The sequence below is a fragment of the Empidonax traillii genome, unplaced genomic scaffold (assembly GCF_003031625.1).
Source record: "Empidonax traillii isolate 1590-97213 ecotype Southwest subspecies unplaced genomic scaffold, ASM303162v1 scaffold750:size552251, whole genome shotgun sequence".
Lineage (NCBI taxonomy): Eukaryota > Metazoa > Chordata > Aves > Passeriformes > Tyrannidae > Empidonax > Empidonax traillii.
This window is the reverse complement of record NW_020955943.1, coordinates 303,507-322,446: the sequence shown is the minus strand read 5'-3', so window position 1 is coordinate 322,446 and position 18,940 is coordinate 303,507. Positions and strand designations below refer to the sequence as shown.

At 36.2% G+C, this 18,940-nt stretch overlaps 1 protein-coding gene across 1 annotated transcript in view; it reads right to left on the bottom strand.

The window, feature by feature from the left end:
* The window catches only part of OCA2 (OCA2 melanosomal transmembrane protein), a 167,897-nt gene that overhangs the window by 121,772 nt on the left and 27,185 nt on the right, over positions 1 to 18,940 (bottom strand). The window contains exons 6-9 of the mRNA XM_027900810.1: positions 18,450 to 18,522; positions 13,306 to 13,463; positions 12,034 to 12,116; positions 11,533 to 11,686 (exon numbers count right to left, since the gene is read on the bottom strand). Coding sequence (XP_027756611.1) covers positions 11,533 to 11,686; positions 12,034 to 12,116; positions 13,306 to 13,463; positions 18,450 to 18,522 — 468 coding nt within the window. The remainder of the gene's footprint in view (positions 1 to 11,532; positions 11,687 to 12,033; positions 12,117 to 13,305; positions 13,464 to 18,449; positions 18,523 to 18,940) is intronic.

The following is an 18,940-nucleotide window of genomic DNA, read 5'->3' as shown; positions in this document are numbered from 1 at the left end:
TGACCATTGAGATGAGAAGGGCAGAACAGACAAGGGACATACACAGCTTTTAGTATATCAAATTGAATGCTAGAGCTCCTCACCTCCCAATCCAACTGCAAAACTTATAGAAACATATAAATATAATATATATGTTCATATACAGTAATATATTATAAATTAAAATAGTAATATATATAGTATATAAAGATAATACCTATAAATATATGTATGAAGAGTTCATACTCTTTGCTGAAAGGGCATCTTCACCATGAACATCATTTTTGTCTGAAGAATGCCTAGCAGTGCTGACTTACTGCAACAGCAAAGGACAGTGCCTGCCTTTTACAAAGGGACAGTTCTTCCAATACAGACTGCTATTGGAAACAATACAGCCCAGATTTCACTCTTTACAATGCACAACTCAGTTGTAGAGCTCACTGATACAGGACATACTACTAGGCTAAGAGATTAAAGTAACTGCAAAAATAGGAATGGATATTTACATAATTTCATACAAGTAATGAAAATACCCAAAGCAGCATCAACAATGTAGGTGTGTTGATAGCAACATCCTAAGGTCAATGCTACAGCATCAATTCAGAAAGAGTGAAGAATAGGAAAAAGTTCTACAGTGATTTTGTTTCATAATTTTCTGTAGAAATTTTTCTCATGATTGCCTGCTGTGTGATAAACACAGTCTGCTGAATGCTAGTTATGTATAACAGTTTCCATACTATTAATTCAGGAGTTTATTTTAAAGTAAGAAATTAAAGCAATCCAGACAATTTATGTCACAAGTTCTTGCACTTGATATGAATTAAAAACATATAATTCCAGAGGTATAATGCAATTTGGATTTAGACAGTCTAGGCTTTCCCTAGATTTAAATTTCCTTATCTATCTGAAAGTGTTTTGGAATATTTACACTGAGTACATCAAATCATTTGGTAGACTGCAAAAGCATCCTTATAAAAATGATTTAAAATTCCAAACACTAAATCATGTATGGTGCTCCAGGATGTAAAAGGAAATTATTTAGAAGCCAACTGATGGTGACCTGTATGCTATTTTGGAGCATACACTTCCCAGCTAAAATCCAGGGCAGGCATATTTCCAAAATATGCTTCTGAAGATATCTGATAAATTTTCTTTCCACAAGTCCTTCATTATAAGTGATAAACAGCAGATGAAAGATGACTGTCAGTAATTTTAATATAAAGTTTCAAATGCAGCCTCAATTCATTTCTTATCCATTTTTTCTCCAGAGAAGTCTGCTACATTAAACTATTTATTTTACTGATAAATTATTTTACATTTGATAGAGTGGCAGCATTGCTGCATTTTAACAAAGATGCAGTTATTACCAAGCCTATATCCACATAGAGGTTTTATGCAATTTTCACCTACCTCCAGAGTTACTCAGATCTTCATTATAAAATCAACAGCCAAATCCCTCTTAGACTTTATAAAGTCTCTAGTTTAATCCTTTATTCTCAAGGGAAGCAGAGGGAGAGAAGGGGAGTAAGATTTGCTCTAGGATAGCTTTTTTTCCTGGCTTTATGTTTTGTATCTCCTCCTTTTTATGTTTTAATAAAGGTTTATTGGGTTAAAAAAGATATCCTCAGCAGTGGAAGATTTTTTTTCAGAGTTTGTTTTTTCTATAGATAATCAAGACAGTATTAGCCTGAATGCCTCTGAAAATGTGTTCCTCAGTCAGATCCCTTGATGGTGTTTATCTTATAATTTGCTGTCACGTACCTTATAAATTTTGGTAGTCTGCTTTGCCTTCCAGCTATTTTAGCAGCATACAGATGAAACTTTAGTCTTTAATGTGAACACATATTTGATTCACTCATCAATAGACCAAAAAAATCTCTTAGTTTGGAAAAGTAACGCCAAAGTCCAAAATTGGCATCAGAAGTTGAAATCAAAACTGAAAATCCCAGAAAAACAATGGCAATTTAGCTAACTAATTTAGGTAATTTTTCCTAACTGTCAAGCAACATAACTCAAAATTTGGGCTTATGTTAGAAAAGAAGTGTTAAAAAAAGCCTTGCAATACTTTGAAATCTGTCCTGCTGTAGATCCACTTAAAAGCTTAATGGCATCAAATTCTCAATTCACAGAAATTTGCTTTATTTCTGGCAAATTGCACAATTTGGACAGAAAGTAAAGCAACAGATTAGAAATACAGGATATACTCAGATACACATGAGGTCAGAGCAGCAGAAAAGGAAGGTCTGTGGTCCCAGATACATTTACTTGACTTTCTGCATGCCACCTACAGTAAAGAGGCTGTCTGACCAGCACCAGTTTGTGAATGCAGAGCAACATGCCTCGTGTATCCCCCTTGCAGAGGATATGTCTTAACAGCAAGTGCTAAATGAATGATAATGTAAAATTTGCCTTAGAATTACTTAGTTAAGCAGTAGCAAGTAAACTCTGTAGGGATTTTAAGGAGGCAGAAGGGACCTGCTTGACATAGTTTAGAGAGTACGACTTATGCTGATGCAGTATTCAGGGATGGGCTAAAGCAGCTCCTAAAGCAAGCATGTAGGGTACAGCTGCTGATAGATGATCACAGAAATCAGTGGCAGTAAGAACAGCTATTTTTATCTTCATCTGCAGATTAGGGGACTATCCATATGTATTCTATACATGCAGACATGAATCCTATAATAGGACTTCACTTTAGGCTAAATATTTAGAAAATCTTGTTATTAATCTCACTTTTGTAAGTCAAAATATGTCAAAAACACATCACTGTACATAATATTGCCTTACTTGGAAAAATCAAAAAAATAAAATCCTGGACCAAAAGCTTACTCATTTTTATGGGAAATCAATGGTGATTCAGTATAATAGTATTACCATATACATGAAATATGTAACCAAGACCAGTTAAAAGCAGACTAGAGAAATCTGTGAATTTAGAAACATTAGCTGATTATTTTAGTACTAACACGCATTCTTATTAATTGCACAATAAATGCCTGTAACAACAAAACCTGTATTCCTTATATATTCAATAAGCTCTTTTTAAAGACAAAAGCTTTACTGTAATTCAAAAAGATTACATCACTGGCTTCCCTTGATCAACAAGGTGGGTTACCTTGTCATAAAAGGGAATCAGACTTGATAAGTAAATAATTCCTTTCCCTCTTCTATATAGAAAATCTGTAAATCAATTCTATACTCTTCAAAGGTACTTGCTATTCCATAGCTCTATAAAAAGCATCGAATGAACAAGGTGCACAGTTTGCATTGTCAGTGTCTATGAGCTTTCTTCTTCAGTGATATCACTGCTTGCTCTTTGTAGAGAAAACCAGATAGACTAAAGCTTCATGCTGATATGGAACATTAAATTAACAGGTTCAAAACAGCCCTTTAACAATGCAGGGACAAATGTATCCTTAACGTATGAAATTAATAAGACTGTTGAAACCCTTGTATTTCCCTGCCTTGGAAACTTGGGGGAAAAAATCAAAACTGAAAAAAAAAAGAGTGTAGAGCTAAGAAGGAAGGCATTAGCATTTGTACAGATGTTGGACATAGGATTCAGAAGGGGGTTTAACCCTATATAATGAGAGTTAAAATGACTGCTTGACTGCTTAGTTGAGTCTGGTTTTGAAATAACTTCTCACTTCAGAATATTCAAGTAAAAAGGGATAAAAAGGTATTGCATCGTGACTAGTCGATATTTCTATTGGATTCATACAGAAGGGAAGAGGCTGTCATATCTATATCACTTTAGTCACAAGTGGATGTTTTCCAACCTCTACCTGCTGCGATGCTCTGATGTAAGAAAAAGGCACTCACACCTGTAATATTTTAGCTACACAAAACATTTGCTATATGACTTAAGTAAAGAGTTCTGGTCATGAGCCAGTAAAAGACCTAGAAGATGATAAACCAAACTGCTGCTGTGGGCTGACATGACAAAGCCATTGTGTAACAATGGAATGGCCTAGCAATGAGCTTTCAGTCTTGCAGACCCTTTTGCAAGGGTCAATCCAGTCCTCCAGCACCCATCTCAGCAGGCTTGGCTGACTCCATCCACTCCACTTCATGCTTTGATACCATTCCAAACATACACCCTCATTTTTTGTGTCCTAAAAGCATCATTTGTGAGGACTGAAAGACCCTCATCAGATTTGCCAGTTTCAGAATATTTCCTGAAATTGAAGAAGTTGCCACGACTTGTATTTCCCTAGTTTTCTTGGCATTCTCAAGACTGACGAGATTGTGAATTTCTAGTAAAGCAATTACGTAGAGCACATCACCAAACTATGGGGGAAATATGCTTTATTTTCCCTGTGTGAATCTTTGGCAGCCTCCTTTAGCAAGTAGGATAATATAGCCTTACAGAATTACATCCATGCACTAACAACAACAGTATGGCAAACTGCAGTACTTGCATTACCTTTACAGGGAATTTCCTGCTCTAGCTAGCAGTTCCTCTGGAGAGCCTTTCATCCCCGCCATCTCCTCTCTTCTTCACATCACTTTTCTTCTCAGAATTTTTTTCCTCTTCAAACCATGCCATAACACTTCCCTTCAAGCTGCCCTCTACACTTCCATCTTTTTTCACTCACTTTTGGCCTTGTTTTTGCTGAAAAAAGGACAGCATTTGAGGCCTCAAAAAGAACTGAGTGGTTCTCATCCTTGTTTGGGTGCATTAGAAGTGTATGTGTGTTCTAACAACTTGTTAAAATTTTAAGACTTCACGGCTCTCTACCCCTCTGGTTGCCGTAGGCAGGGTAGAAGCTGAGCAGCAGCATTCAATTAAGCTAATTTAATGTTCTATTGCATCTCTCAAACAGAAAGGAAAGACACCAATCCACAAAATACAGGGCAGGGCAAACCATTTGTGTTTGTCAGTCTTTCACAAATTGAACAAAATACAGCTCAAAATTAGGTTTAAAAGGTAATTGAAAATAGAAAATGGACATTGGGGAATTAGTTTTTGCATTTAGTGTTGAAAATATGAGTCCCATTATTTAAAAAAAAATCAAATTTTGTGAAAAGTGGAGCCTGGGCAACAACACCCTTTAACGTAGACAATCCTACCTAGTCCTTAGAATAGCAAGCAGCACCATCCAGTGGCAATTTTTTCCTATTCAGTTCTTAATGAGGGGCAATTTACATACTGCAGAAGCATCATAGCACCCAAAATGAGGTATTTTTCTTTAAAGCACACATATTTAGAGCACAGCCAGACTTCTACCAAGATAGATCTAACAATTAGACAGGCAGTAGTCAGCATAAAATCAATATTCATATTGGATTAATAATACAAAATTGTTATTATAACATATCAAGCTGGGATCCAGCTGAGAATTTTGCTTGCTATTATACTGCATTTTTGTTTTAATTGAAATTCATCCCTTCCTCATCTTTCAGCATTTTGCTTCCTTTACATTTCCTTTATCTTTCCTTTGCTGAAGTTAGGGCAGGTAAAAAGAATTAGTTTATCTTACTGATGCTGGTTCTGTCCTTTTATAGTCTCTTTGTTGGTGGCAGTGGCTCTGCTCTACACAAGCAGCAGAAATCCTGGCACCTCAGGGCTACTGATTCAATTCTCCACATAAGAAACTACTTATAATGCTCCTGCACAGCTGCTTTAAAGTAACTTTGAGCCTCCCAAAATGTGCAGAGGTCACAGCCTCCTCCTAAATTAGAGAAAGACATTAAGGAATGACAGAAAAACCTGACTGTCTGTACCGCTTAATTGGTAGATCAGAGACAGGCTGTTCTTTCTGGGACAACATCTATGGTACCACTTGGTGAGTATTACACTCCGGACAGATGGATCTGCCCTATGTCTGGATCTCCTGGTTCAGTCCAGTCCTCCAGCACCTACCTCACCAAGCTTTGCGGCCTCTATCTGCTTGATGTGCCTTGATATCACTCCCAATGCACCACCCTCAGTTTATGTCCTAAAAGCATTACTCGTGGGGACAGCAAGAGTGCCCTCATTACAGTGCACTGTTTCAAATAGGGGAGAGGGGAAAGTAGGCTTCTGAATGGTAATCATGCTCCAAATTGGATCCAAAACTGTTTGCTGCCCAGGACGGATTGTAGCTAGACTGTTCCAGAGGAAGCTAGATTTCTATTCGAGGTAAGTTTTACTACTGAATTTTATGGTTTAGGTTTCACTACTCTGGATTTAGGTTCTGTGCAACCCCCCAGAGTCACAGCATTTATGACGTTTGGACTCTTTTACTCCCTACCACTCCCAAACAGGAGGGCAGATGAGGGGAAACTTTTATTCTTGCCCAGGGAGGTATCACTTGGACTCACCAAAGAGGGTAGATGGTTTGTTCTGGTAATCAGGCCCTAATCTTCTGCCAAGTCCTACTACAGTGTTTTAATTCCTCTTCACAATTTTTTCATCCCAGAACAAATGAAATCAAGAGTAGTGGGAATATCTTCTCTCCCACAAGGGCCAGAGAGTGCAGCAGCTACTGTTTTCATTTTTTACACCATCTTTTTCAGTAATGGCTATAGATTTTCTTCCTTTGTTACCAATCTTTTGGGAGGATATATGTGGAGGTGGGAACATTCTAATCCACACTTTTCTCAGCCTATATTTAAAGACAGATCAATATGAGAATGGATAGGAGGTGAGAAGCCATGCTGAGTAAGCTGATCACGTCTGTGATCAGTCACAGTTTCTGTGACTTTCCTTATCAGGAAAAAATCTCCCTTAAGATTAGCCTATTGCTATCACTTAGCATTATACTTCATATAACCAATGAATATCTCCTCTCTTTGCCTGTTCCCTCTCTAGAGCATAATTTTCTGATGTTATAGCCTCATTACTGGAAATAAGAAAAAACTGGACTGCGCGAGCATAGACTGCAGTAATAACATCTTATTTCATTTGTAAAAGTGTTTCCTGCAAGGAAACACTGGTTCAACCAGCCCACAATGCTAGAAAAATGGTCAGACTAAACCACATAAAGGGTTTTTTCTCTGGAGCTAATTTCTGCTGGTTAGATGCTATTAAAAATCACTCTGCTTTGAGTTAAAGAAATTAGGCTTAGGGGATGTTTATTCATAATTTAAGATAGTTAATAATAGAAAAGTAATATGGAAAGACACTGACATACCCCATTTCCATTAAAGTAATAAAAATTTTGATTATAAGCCCATACTTCATGCTAGTAAGAAACTAGAGCTTTTAAGGCCAGTTCTTGCTCTTTCAAGTATTTGTGTTTTAAGAAGAAATACAGGCAGGTAAATGTTATTCAAGATGTCAGATCATTAAAATGCCATTTAAAAGATCCTGCAAGGTCTTTTTTGGGAATACTTACAAGACAGGATATGAAGTTAAATAATAACACCTGTGATAAAAAAACAGACTATAGAGACAGTCACAGAATTTCTGATATTTGCTTGTATCACTTTTCTGCTATTTGCCCTGCTATTGCTGTCTCCTATTTTTTCTTTTTTTTTTTAATAATTCAACGTAATAAATTTCACTCTGCCTTTTTTTCCTGATTAAATGAAATGTTTTATAAAATAGCTTTTAAAAGGTCATTACTTTCTTATTTGCTTCTGCTAGCTCATTTAAGTAGCGTAAACAGCTAACACTCCATTTTAACACACAACACAAAACAAATACATTATTAAAGGAAAATATTGGACAAGGGCACACATTCATTCATTTCAATTAATGAATTAATGAGCTATAACTGATGTCTAACATTCCTCCTTAGATATTCCTAATTAATGAAGCCTCAACATAGCTGTGAATAAGCAGTTAATGATTACTAATAAGAGCTTTAGCCATTCAAGGAACTTTTCTGAATACCAGTAACACTTTTTAACATTTTAACAGATATTTTAAGATAGAGATAGACAGATAGATCTCTTTTTAATGTAACCGATGTATTATACAATTCTCTGTGTAGGCAATACAGGGAAAATGGGACAAATCAAAGATATCTAACTGTATTTATCTAATATCTAACAATGGGATTTTACTTGCACTACTTTTCCTTGACCATGCTGTATGACCAGAAACAAGAACACACCACTGGTTATAGAATCTGAATGAATGGACTGTAAATGGTCACTTTAGTTATATCCCTAGGAAAATGCTTTTCTGGAGAAAAAGAATGGAAATCAAAGAAGGCAAAGGATAAAATACACTCTTAGCTGAAAGAACAGAGATATTTGGAGCATAAAAGTATAAAAACTATAAAAATTAAATTTTCTAAATTTTTCTTTGATTTTTTTAAAGTTCTCAGTCAAAAGAGGATACACGTTTTGAGGATCAACACTAGAAAAAACCTAACTGAAAATACATTGTGAACTAATTCAGTAAAGCAATATCAGGGTAGAACTCTGTACATCAGCACTTTACACCAGATGTCCCTGTGGACCAACATTAAAACATACTTCTAGCCCATCTGACCTAAGCTCCTCAGGTCAGACAGCAGAGCTGAGATCAAAAAAGGTAAACCCATCTCTCTCTCAATTCCTTCCTTCCTTTCTTTCTAACATGCACCCGTTTGATATTCCTGCATAGTGGATGCTTTCAAGAACAACATTAAATACATTGTTGTTTTCATCAAGTCTATACAATAGAATAGATTAGATTTAAGCAAAAACATCGCAAGAATCAAAATGTTTTCTCCTTTGGGAGAAAGGAAGGGATTAGAAGACTGAAATGCAAAGAGAGAACAGATTGATATTCGAAGATAAATAAATTTCAAGAGAATTAATATCTAGTTACTGAAGGAAAGGATGACTGCATAAGACGAAAAAAAAGTAAAAAGGCCTCAGATTTCAAATAGAAAACGTAAATAAGAGATGATGATCTAAAGAGAATTAAAAGCAATGTACAAAAATTTCAAGAGGTAGAGTAGTAGAATTGCAAAGTAAGGAATTATTCCTGTTTGTGGTAAGCATGAAAATAAAAATCATTAGAAATTAAGGAGGGAAAGAGGCATCTTCTTTTAGGAGAAACATATTTGTATTTTATGAATATTTGTATTTTACATATATGTATTTTATGTAATCAGTTTCAAAAGAAACAATACTTTAAATAAATGCCTGAAGAAGTTAAGTTCAACAGTTTAGGATGTTTCCTGAAGAACAGCACTTTCTGAGACTTCTTCACCAACACAGAATGGTGCTGGGTATAGAAATTTGATGCTAACATAGAGACAAACAGCTGCCTCAAAGCAGAATTTACCCTGAGTCTTTACAGTGGTAAAAGTTTGGAGATGACTTTTTACAATAAATGCACTTCAGTTTCCACCTGGAACCTCTTAATTCATCAGCTTCTACCATCATCTGTATCTGCAGGATGCAGAAACTCTTGCAGCCTGCTCTGCACAGTCCTTGGTGACTAAGGTACCAAAGGCTACAGAGAGAAGTGGAAGGAAGGATCAAAAGAGGAGGACAGCGTGGTTGAGCGGGTTGTGGGCACAAGATCTATGATTCATCTTTGGGGAAAAAGGCTGTGCTGAAGGAACAGGAGGCATGCCTTTGCGTGGTTCTCATGATTTGAAAAGATAAAATGTTTCATCTTTCTTCAGTTTTAAAGAAAACATGTGAACATCCAGCTCTAAAACTGGTTTGGGTGTCAGCACTGTCTGAATTTGAAGCTGTATTGCAAATATTAATTAACAAAATACAGAAAACTAATAAAGACTGATAAAAGATGGGGAGCAGCAACACTGAAAATGAAAATCCATGAAAAATTGCTCCCACAGTAACACCCATTGATTTCTCTAGCAGTGATAACAGCTAATGGGATAGAGAGTGAAATGTGTTGAGAAAGCAGGACTTCAGTCACTGAAGTTATAAATACTGAATACAAGGAAAGCCACTCTTACGTATTATAACAATAATAACATCCGATGCTTGCAAGAAATCCATGAGGGAAGCATACAGTACTCAAGTTTTGCTTCTGTGATAGCTATTTCCAGCTTAAAATCTTATAGTTTAAAATTTATGGTTGTAGAATTTGTCATTCCTCCAGATGTTATGGAGAAAATAGCTAACATCGTGACACAGTACATGACTTCCCACACTTAAAATTTCAAAAAAGTTTACTTCTAAGTATTAATTTCTATCTTTCAATTTGCAGAAATAATTTTTCTGCCCACAACAGAAATCTGTCCTTGTATTTTCACAGAAACAATAAGTTAACAAGCTGTTTGAAAGCTTTTTCTTAAAAACCATGGGGAAACGAATGTTTTCCCTGGCTCTGCTTTTCAGTCTCAAGCCTTTATTTCCTTTTCCCCATGAATTGTTCCAAAGCAGCTTTCCAGGAAGCAAACACAAAACCACCCTTTACATACATTTAAAACCTGATACTTTTGCAATTGCTAAAGGGTTGCATAGTTGGGGTTTTTTGGAAAATAAAAGCTGCATTTAAAAGTATTAAGATTACTCTGAAGCTGTGCTGCATATATTTATAGCAAAACCTAGCCCAATCCCACTCCACAGTTAATATTAAATCCCTCTCCTCATTTATAAGGTACACAGAGGCATTTTTCAGTCCATAAAGAAATCACCATTGCTGACTAACATAATCTAAATATCTGAAGCATCTGATATGTTGTGTGTATCCATTATTGACACTTGATTAGGTGGTGTTCAACTGCCTTACCATTTCAATGGGTAACAGGGTGAAAAGCTTAAAAATATGCAAGGAATGTGGAAGAAAAATGAGCACATGGACATATTTACTAGGGAGCACCTTGTAGACTTGCTTTGATGGGTTTCTTTGTTTCATACTAATGTAAATCAGGTGTGATTCAACTCATGCAATTCACTGACAGTGTGGATGCTCATATGAATTAAAAATAAATTTTTAAAAAGCGTTCCTCCCCATCTGCTATTTATTTTAGGTTAACCAGACAGTAAGTGTTTTCAGTTCAAAGAAAACTGTTGGAGTTCTGTGCAGTTTCTGAGACATTTTCCATTCTTACTCTGATGCAATGCATTTTCATTGGATTTGATACCCCAAGGTTTTGGAATTATTTGCAAATTATTTGCAACGTTTAAAGTTCCCTTGACTTCATGTTAACTCAGATTTCATTTTTCTTCAAATAATACAGTGAAAGAATGCCTAAATGTTACTTCCTAAAACCTGTGTTCATTTTAACCTTTTAAAATTACACTACATTCATCGTTTGAGGTACTTTATAGAAGACAAATACCCAAAGGGTTTTTTCTTTTACCTAACCTTAAAAAATGATTAACTTTAAAATACATTTTTTACACCTTTTACAACACAGAAGTATTATCACTCTAATGGCCAAACTCTAATTCTCTTGAAATGTTAAAAAACTTCTAGAACCTAAGAGAAAAGTGTACAAGATCACTGTAACTTGCCAAAATCAGTTACAATTCAGAACAATTTCCTCACGCAAATCTTGTTCATGTCGTTAGCAATACTCGTGGTACATGAAGAAGTTGGGCACACATTTGAAAATCATATCAAAACCTAAGAATGAAACCCTTCCTTGTGATCCATTTACAATGTAGGGGAAAAAATAAAATCAGAGTACAAAACTGGCTTACTTCAAATATGATCAGCACGTAGACACCAACTAAGATGACGGATGCAACTGTTACTTGTGCCTCTATGTTTGCATGAAGGTATTGATGCTTCATGGAGAGAGGAACACTTCCAGGCTCCTGTAGGAAAGCTTGAATGTTTATGAAGATGGTGCCCCTGGTGAAAGGAAAATAAATTTTGCTTATTCCTGGAATGAAATACCATTAGGGGGTTTTGTGCATTAATTTTATCTTGAGTACTTATAAATATATGTGTTATATCTTTACAATTGCAAGAAACTCCTCAAACATTTTCACTCTATCCCTCTGAATAGTATTGTTTGGAAAGAAACTTAAGTACAAACCAGCCTTGTAAATCCTTTTAAAAAGAAACAAGAAGTCATCCTTTCCTGCCCCTCCGAATCAGGCAGTGACAGACTATCTTAAAAACATTTTCTATTCCTTTATAATCAAGTCTATGTAAACTACTATTTCAATGGATCATTTTTCAGTCTCTTAGCCAACCTGTTTGGTATCTGAAAGGTTCTAGTTGTGATGATTTGCTGATTTCTTCTTGAACTTAAGGGTAGAGACCAGTTGTATACCACCTGCAAGAGAGTCACATTTGGCAATATTAACATAAGTCAGTGACATGCCTCTGATCTAGGGTTTTATTCCTCCTTTTCTCTCTCCTGACTATTTAAGAGAATTTTTTGTGAATCAGGCATAATACATATCAGCCTAAATTAATTCCCCCTGATTAGGTATGTTACAGATGCTGAGGTTGGAGCAATCTCATCCTCATATCTTCACTCAATCAGTGAAATGACAGACACCTCCAGAGGTGCAACAGAGAGCAATATCATACCCCCAAGACATCATTGAAGAGGATTTAGTAGAAATTCAGTAAAGAAAATGTTCCTCTAGTCATGGATCACCACTGGTGTGCCAGCAGAGGTGGGCTGCTGCAGCCAGCTCTGCTCTGGCTGCCCCATAGCAGCACAAAGGCTGCTTGGGGATCACTGCCAGCAGCACAGGTTGCAGCAACCTCCTCATGACAGGCCGGGTGGTTTAAGAGGGTAATTGCTGTTGTGGTATTGTTTGCCATGCTGAGGTAGTGGGACTAGTCTTTTGCTGTAGACTGTGAGATGAAGCATAAGCAGGAATACTGATGGCACTGTTCAGCTGTGCTGGCCCTGGTGGAGGCAGGTCAACCTGTCAATTTATACAGAATGAGAGGCAGTTGTTTTTATGTCAGTGCTATTTCTTAAATCATGAGGCTTATTTTTGTTTTTCAGTGATATGCAATGACAGGCTGTAAAAATCCTTTTTCACCAAATTGTCTGGGAAGAGCAGAAGGAACTCATTACAAACAACATCAACAATGAGAAAGGCTTAAGAGAAATAAAGCAAATAAATGTGGCACACGTTTGAGAAAATAATTTGCAACGAAATGTGAAAATGTATTTCATTGAGTGCAAAAAGGCAGTGTGTAATTGTTTCTTCCTTCAAAGACAACTTTTAAAATATTGGCAATTTTAAACACGTGAACTTCCATGCTCCATATCAGCCAAGAGGTATAAGTTTTACGGAATTTTAATATAGGAAGCCAAGGGAAGTCTTATAAAGGCAAAAGAAAATGCAACTTTACTTTTATTATAGTAAGTTTTCTAATGCTGAAGTTGACACACTTCACAGCAGGAAAAAGCACAACCACTTAATTCACACAGTGGTGATGGAAATATAACTGATAAAACACATCTCAGAAAAAGTGAAAGAAAATTTAGAGACCATCACCTGCTGCTGGCGTCTCCTCCTCGATCCTGCGTCTTCGTTCTGGCTGATTTGTACTATGATGTATTCTTCTGTTTGCTCATCAAGTACCTGTGACCCAAATGGGCCTCCTATGTCTAATTTCAACAGAGCAGAATCACGAAAGTCAGTCAGATTCATAGCTGTCAATAAAGTTAAGGTGTAAATTTCCAGTAAAGATGAGTATAGGCTGTACAAACTCCAGGAAAAAAAAAATAGATTAGTCAATTTATATTGAAAAACACATTCTTCAGCTGAAATGCTTCAGAAGCTCTGAAAAGAACAGAATACATGTCTACATCTTCACCAAGCAGTACTGTTTTGACCAAGTTTCATAATAAAACAGCAGTTGTACCTTCAAAACAAATACATCTTTCTAGCGACTTTTGGGATCACTAGTCCTTCCAGAAGCTATTGTAGATGTAACAAAGCTTCAAAATAGCATATGGAAATTCAGAGAGACAGAGTAGTACGTCTCTAAGTGCTTGTACTGGTAGAAAGGTGGCATCATTAGCTCAGCAATTTAAACATCACAGAATTTGTACTGGTGAAGACACTGTAAAAATTGTAGAAATTCCAACCACAGAGAAAACTAAATCAATATCCTATTAGTGCCAGAGGATTTCTTTCTTAGGCAAAGTTTTACTCACAATGTTTCAAACATCTGAAAGACATATTTTCAAGCTCCTTTTAGTTGAAGTTCTCACAGACTCCTTCACCTCCAGCTCCTTCATCTACTTTTCTTTTTTTCCTCCTTAGATATCTCATATGAGATGTGGTCAAAGTACATTCCCAATCCAATATAATTGAAAAATCAGCCAACAATGACCCACAAATCTATTAAAAATTCTGGTTCTATTAGTCCCAAAGTATCTAGGACTATTTAAATCTAGTATTGTAGTAGTCGACTTTCTGGCGTGGTTGCAAAAAGAAGCATCCCTGTGGGTTGGAGAAGGCAGGGGTGGTGGGGAAGAAACTCTGAGCTTTTAAACAGTTCACAGTTCATTTGTTACCGTAGTAGAGCTATACTCAAATTGTTTTGTGCCCCTGACAGATAGAAAATTAAGGCATCACACAAACTAAAAACCCCCAAACAAACAAACCCCCCTTGAATTTACAGTATATGTTCTATTTAAATCATAAAACTTAATCATGTGCTTGAGTATTTTAATGGTTTTAACACCTGGCATTTAACTGACCTTACTACAAAGACTGAACCGGTAAAAAAAAAACAAACAAAAAAAAATCATATACCTATCAAAATAATTTTCCCAAAAAGATGCTTTGTTGCCCACAGAACTCAGAGACTTTAACAAGAGAAGAAAAAACATAGCATAGCTAGAGGGATCCAGAGCAGCTCTGCCCTGCCTCCAGTGAACCTCAGTAAGGCCATCCGTGTTAGAACACTACCTAATGGATAAAGTTTTGTGACATTATGCAGAGGTCCTTCTGGATCTAGTAATGAGTAAGCTCTCACAGTAATCTAAAAAAGATCCCAGCAGATCTAGTGGCAGGTAGGCAGCCAGTGCATTCAAAGTAATATAGATGCCACCCTGCTTAGCAAGGCAAGCAGATCAATCACCACCAGTGACACCCACATGCCATTCATTAAAAAATTAACCTCCTATGCATCTCTTTGCTTAAAGGAATCACAAAGGAAAGGATAATAAGATAACCTCACATGCAACAGATCAGGAGATCAAGTCCAGTTGGGAGAATTTACACCCACAGCCCTTGGCAAACATAAACAGAAATTACAACAGTTCTCTTTTGTTTCTGAAAGTTTTAAGTGTCATTTGGTATTACAGTCTTTCTGTCCTGATTGATACATAATAATAGTATCAACTGAAATGATATCTATACCTTTAACTATAGACGTTAATTATACCTTCTAAAAGATCTGCTGACCTGAAGTCATTAACCCAGTGGTTTGGGAAAACTTCTGACAGTCTGCCTTTTACTACTAGTGTAGCAATTTATGTCTTGAAAAGCTTCAGGTGCACATAATTATGGCAGCTTCCTTTTAAGCAATACTTCTAAAATAAATCCTGTAATTACCTAGATGACACATTCAGGAGCTATTAGAAAGGATGCTTAAAATTAAGGGGAGGAAAATTAAACCTTATTTTCAAGAAGAGTGTCTCCTTACTTCTTTCCCTCTAAAGATAAGGATACTTTTTTCATTCAGTTCAGTGCACTTATAAAACCATCAGAAAGATCTATAGCAAAAAAAAAAAAAAAAAAAGGGTTCTCCTTTGATTGCAAGTGCAACAGAACATCATTCACCAGTCTGCACTGAGCCTCTGAAATCCCATCAGAATTATCTTCTTCCAAACAATATTTAGGGATGCTGTCATAATTTCATTGTTAGACTGCAGCAGACAGCAGCCTTTATGAAAGGTGGAATCAAAATAAACCAGAAGAAAACTTCAGACATGCTCATATGAATCCAAATGCAATTTTTTTTTATCAAGCTGCTCTTCAGAATATTTTTGTTCTGCTTTACTTTTGTTTTCTATTTCCCTAAAATTGCCAGAATGTGATTTTCTCCAAATTTTAATCATTCAGATATAACCACCTTTTGGGGAAACTATCTTTTTATTTTCAATATCTCCTTTCATTCTGCAACTTAAGCATGCTTTTTCTCTTCTGAACTTTTTCTTTGTAATGTAGCCTCTAATGTGTCCCTTTAAAGCAAAAAATTTCCTTGACATAATTTACAGCCAAAGCTGTTCTTTTTTATTTCACTTCAGCTAAACTGCCTCATTTTGATGTAGTTCTATTCTTGAAATTACATTACTGCTGTGAGGTAGCCTATTATGGGATTTGGATTTGTGTTTGCTTTGTGAAGCATTACACATTGGCTCTCTGTATTTACACCTGGCACCAGACTGGGTCCGCTGCTCACAGCCAAACCAAGAGCTGTTTTTTTTCTGATCTTGGTGTTCTGACTAGTTGGTCCTAGAAGGTATTGAAGAGTGTGAAAGAGTCAACTCGTGTCACTTTATTTTTATGTGGCTTATGTAGACAATATGATAGAATGGGATGCTGTAGCTAGACATCTAAATTGGTATTCCTTCACCACGATTTATGCATCTGCACTGTGGGCATCTGCATTTGAATTGGTTACTTCCTTAAAAACTGTGAAAAGAGGGTGTTTTTAAGATGGAATTCATTGCTTCATTTTACACAACCAGGCAAAGAGGTGAGGAATTGCTCACAAGAAACATCAGTTCTCTCTATTAACTATAAAGAGAGCCTAGGATGACTAATTCTGGTGTAGCTGAGATGAGTCAGTCCAAAAAATATTTAGTCTCTGTTCTACCTTCCATCATTTAATTAATTCAATGTATAAGGGCAGCCAAAAAGCCACATTTGACAGAGATTCTCTGTTATATTTGCACACAGATGGCTAACTTTAGGCTTTCTTTAACATCTACTTGTATATCCTCTTCTGCCTACTGTAAAATGTACCTTGAGAATGCTATGTGTATGGATTATTCTTCACCAGATTTCTGAGGTAGTTATATATTATTTGCCCTGATTTATGACCAGGCCACTCGTGCTAGTTTCTCTAGGATATTACCATTTTAAAGAAGGCCTTTTCCCTGAGTCTCAGTATCCATTTTTGCATAACGTCTTTAACTGCGGTTATTTCTGTGTTAGTATTTGTGGTTTTCTCTTTTGATTTCCTACTGCTGTTTGTAGCTTATGGGATTGTTTCTACATCACTGCTTCACAATATAAGAAGCTGAGCCACTTGTAACTCAAGTAACCACTCTGTCCCTATCGGTTTCCCCATTGGAACAGTGTTGTATAACTTTTTTCCCCTTCCTTTTTGAGTGTCAGCAATCCAGTTCAATTTTTGTCCACATTGGATCCCTCCTATCTCTCTGTGCTCCATCAGATTTAGAAGTTCTGTCACTCCTTAACAAACTCTTTCTTATAGCATTTTATCAATTGTGTCTTGAGATTCTGCTCCTTTGTCTGCTTCTGCACATGGTCCTGGTCTTCATCCATCTACTTAACAGCTTGAACATTGCCTGCAGCCAAAATGCTTAATACATTTCTAACAACATCAACAAACAGAATTATTTTAAAACGTTTTCTGTAAGGAAAAATGATGGAGGAGTGTAGTAGAGAACTAGAGTTACAAAATAAAAAATAATCAATGGGGAAAAAGAATTAGAGAGGTTGTTTCATTTATTAAGTTAATTTATACTCTGTGGGAGAAAAACCTGTTTTCAGGACCTCCAAGGAAGCTGAAAAGTTTGATAAAATCTGACTATATTCTTTGCCTCACAGTCTTTTTCTCTATATATACCTCTAGTTCAAGGAGGACAAAAATATTGATGTGAACAGTATATTGATAGGAATTTACACTTGAAGTCACTGGTCCTACTAAAACTCCCTCTGATTCCTCCAAAAAGCAATCTCAACTTTTAATTATAAATTGCCCTCAAGCACTAACATTTTCTTCCTCATTTACTCTACTAATTAGCACATTATATAGTGTCATTATTGGCCACAATGTGAATGCTAATAATCAAATCTTCTTAAAATGGACTCTTCCTGCTCAAAGTCATGGAGCTGACCAGTCAAATAGGAGAACTCAGCACTACAAAAATTAAATTCTACTTCACCTTTTCAAAAAAAGAAACTTTCCAGGTGTTTGTGACATATATCTATCGATGAATCTTCTTTTAACACTAGTGAAATAAGAGTCAGTCAGATTGTGGATCAGACCAGTTAATCTAAAAATATAGTGGGAACAAGAAAGGTAATTTATTACAATTTATTGTAATTTTTGTTTGTTTGTATGCTAACTGAATAACTAACTGAAAGACTTTTCACATTCAGATGTCTATTCACCTGTGATGAATCATTTTTATTTGCGGTTATTCTATTGCTTGTTCTTCTGAACAGTTTCTTGGCCCAAACAGGTGCCATTCAGTATGACTTGAATAGGGAGCATGGCTGTGGCCGGCATCAAAGGATAAGTCTAAGTGCATTCAAGGCTCTGAGGACACTCAGTCCTCCCAGGGTATAAGACAGAAAACACCCACCCTTTCAACCAGTTTATCAATAAAACCTCAGATCAGGGGTTTTTTTCAATGAAGGAAGGATACAGAAGCTTTCCAGAGGTGATACAGCCAACATCTGCCATGGAACACCTTGATCTGGATAAATGCCAAATAAAATCTAGGGCAAGGATAAAAACCAAACGTTCATTAGTGACACAAAAACTGAAAAATATCTGCTAAACTTATCTCAAGTAGTTACAATAGACTCTCTCAAAATGTACATTCAATTGTGAGATTGTTTCAGTATTTTCAGGTATTTCGACTACAGATGTAAAGAATCTCTGGGATACTTAACAAGGGTGAGTAATATTCCTCCTGTTAACTTACTACCAAAGTCACATATTTTGATGTATTTTACCCAAATGTCTCTTTGGACAAAGTTTTAATCTTCAGGATTTCTCTGGAAAGCAACACCCATACCCTAGGAAATGCAGCGTGTCATACATTTTCCCCCTGATACAGAAGCCCTGCTACCCAAAAAGTCCTTAACAGCAGCTAAAAGAATAAACATTTTTGACATTTTTCTCAAATCTTCC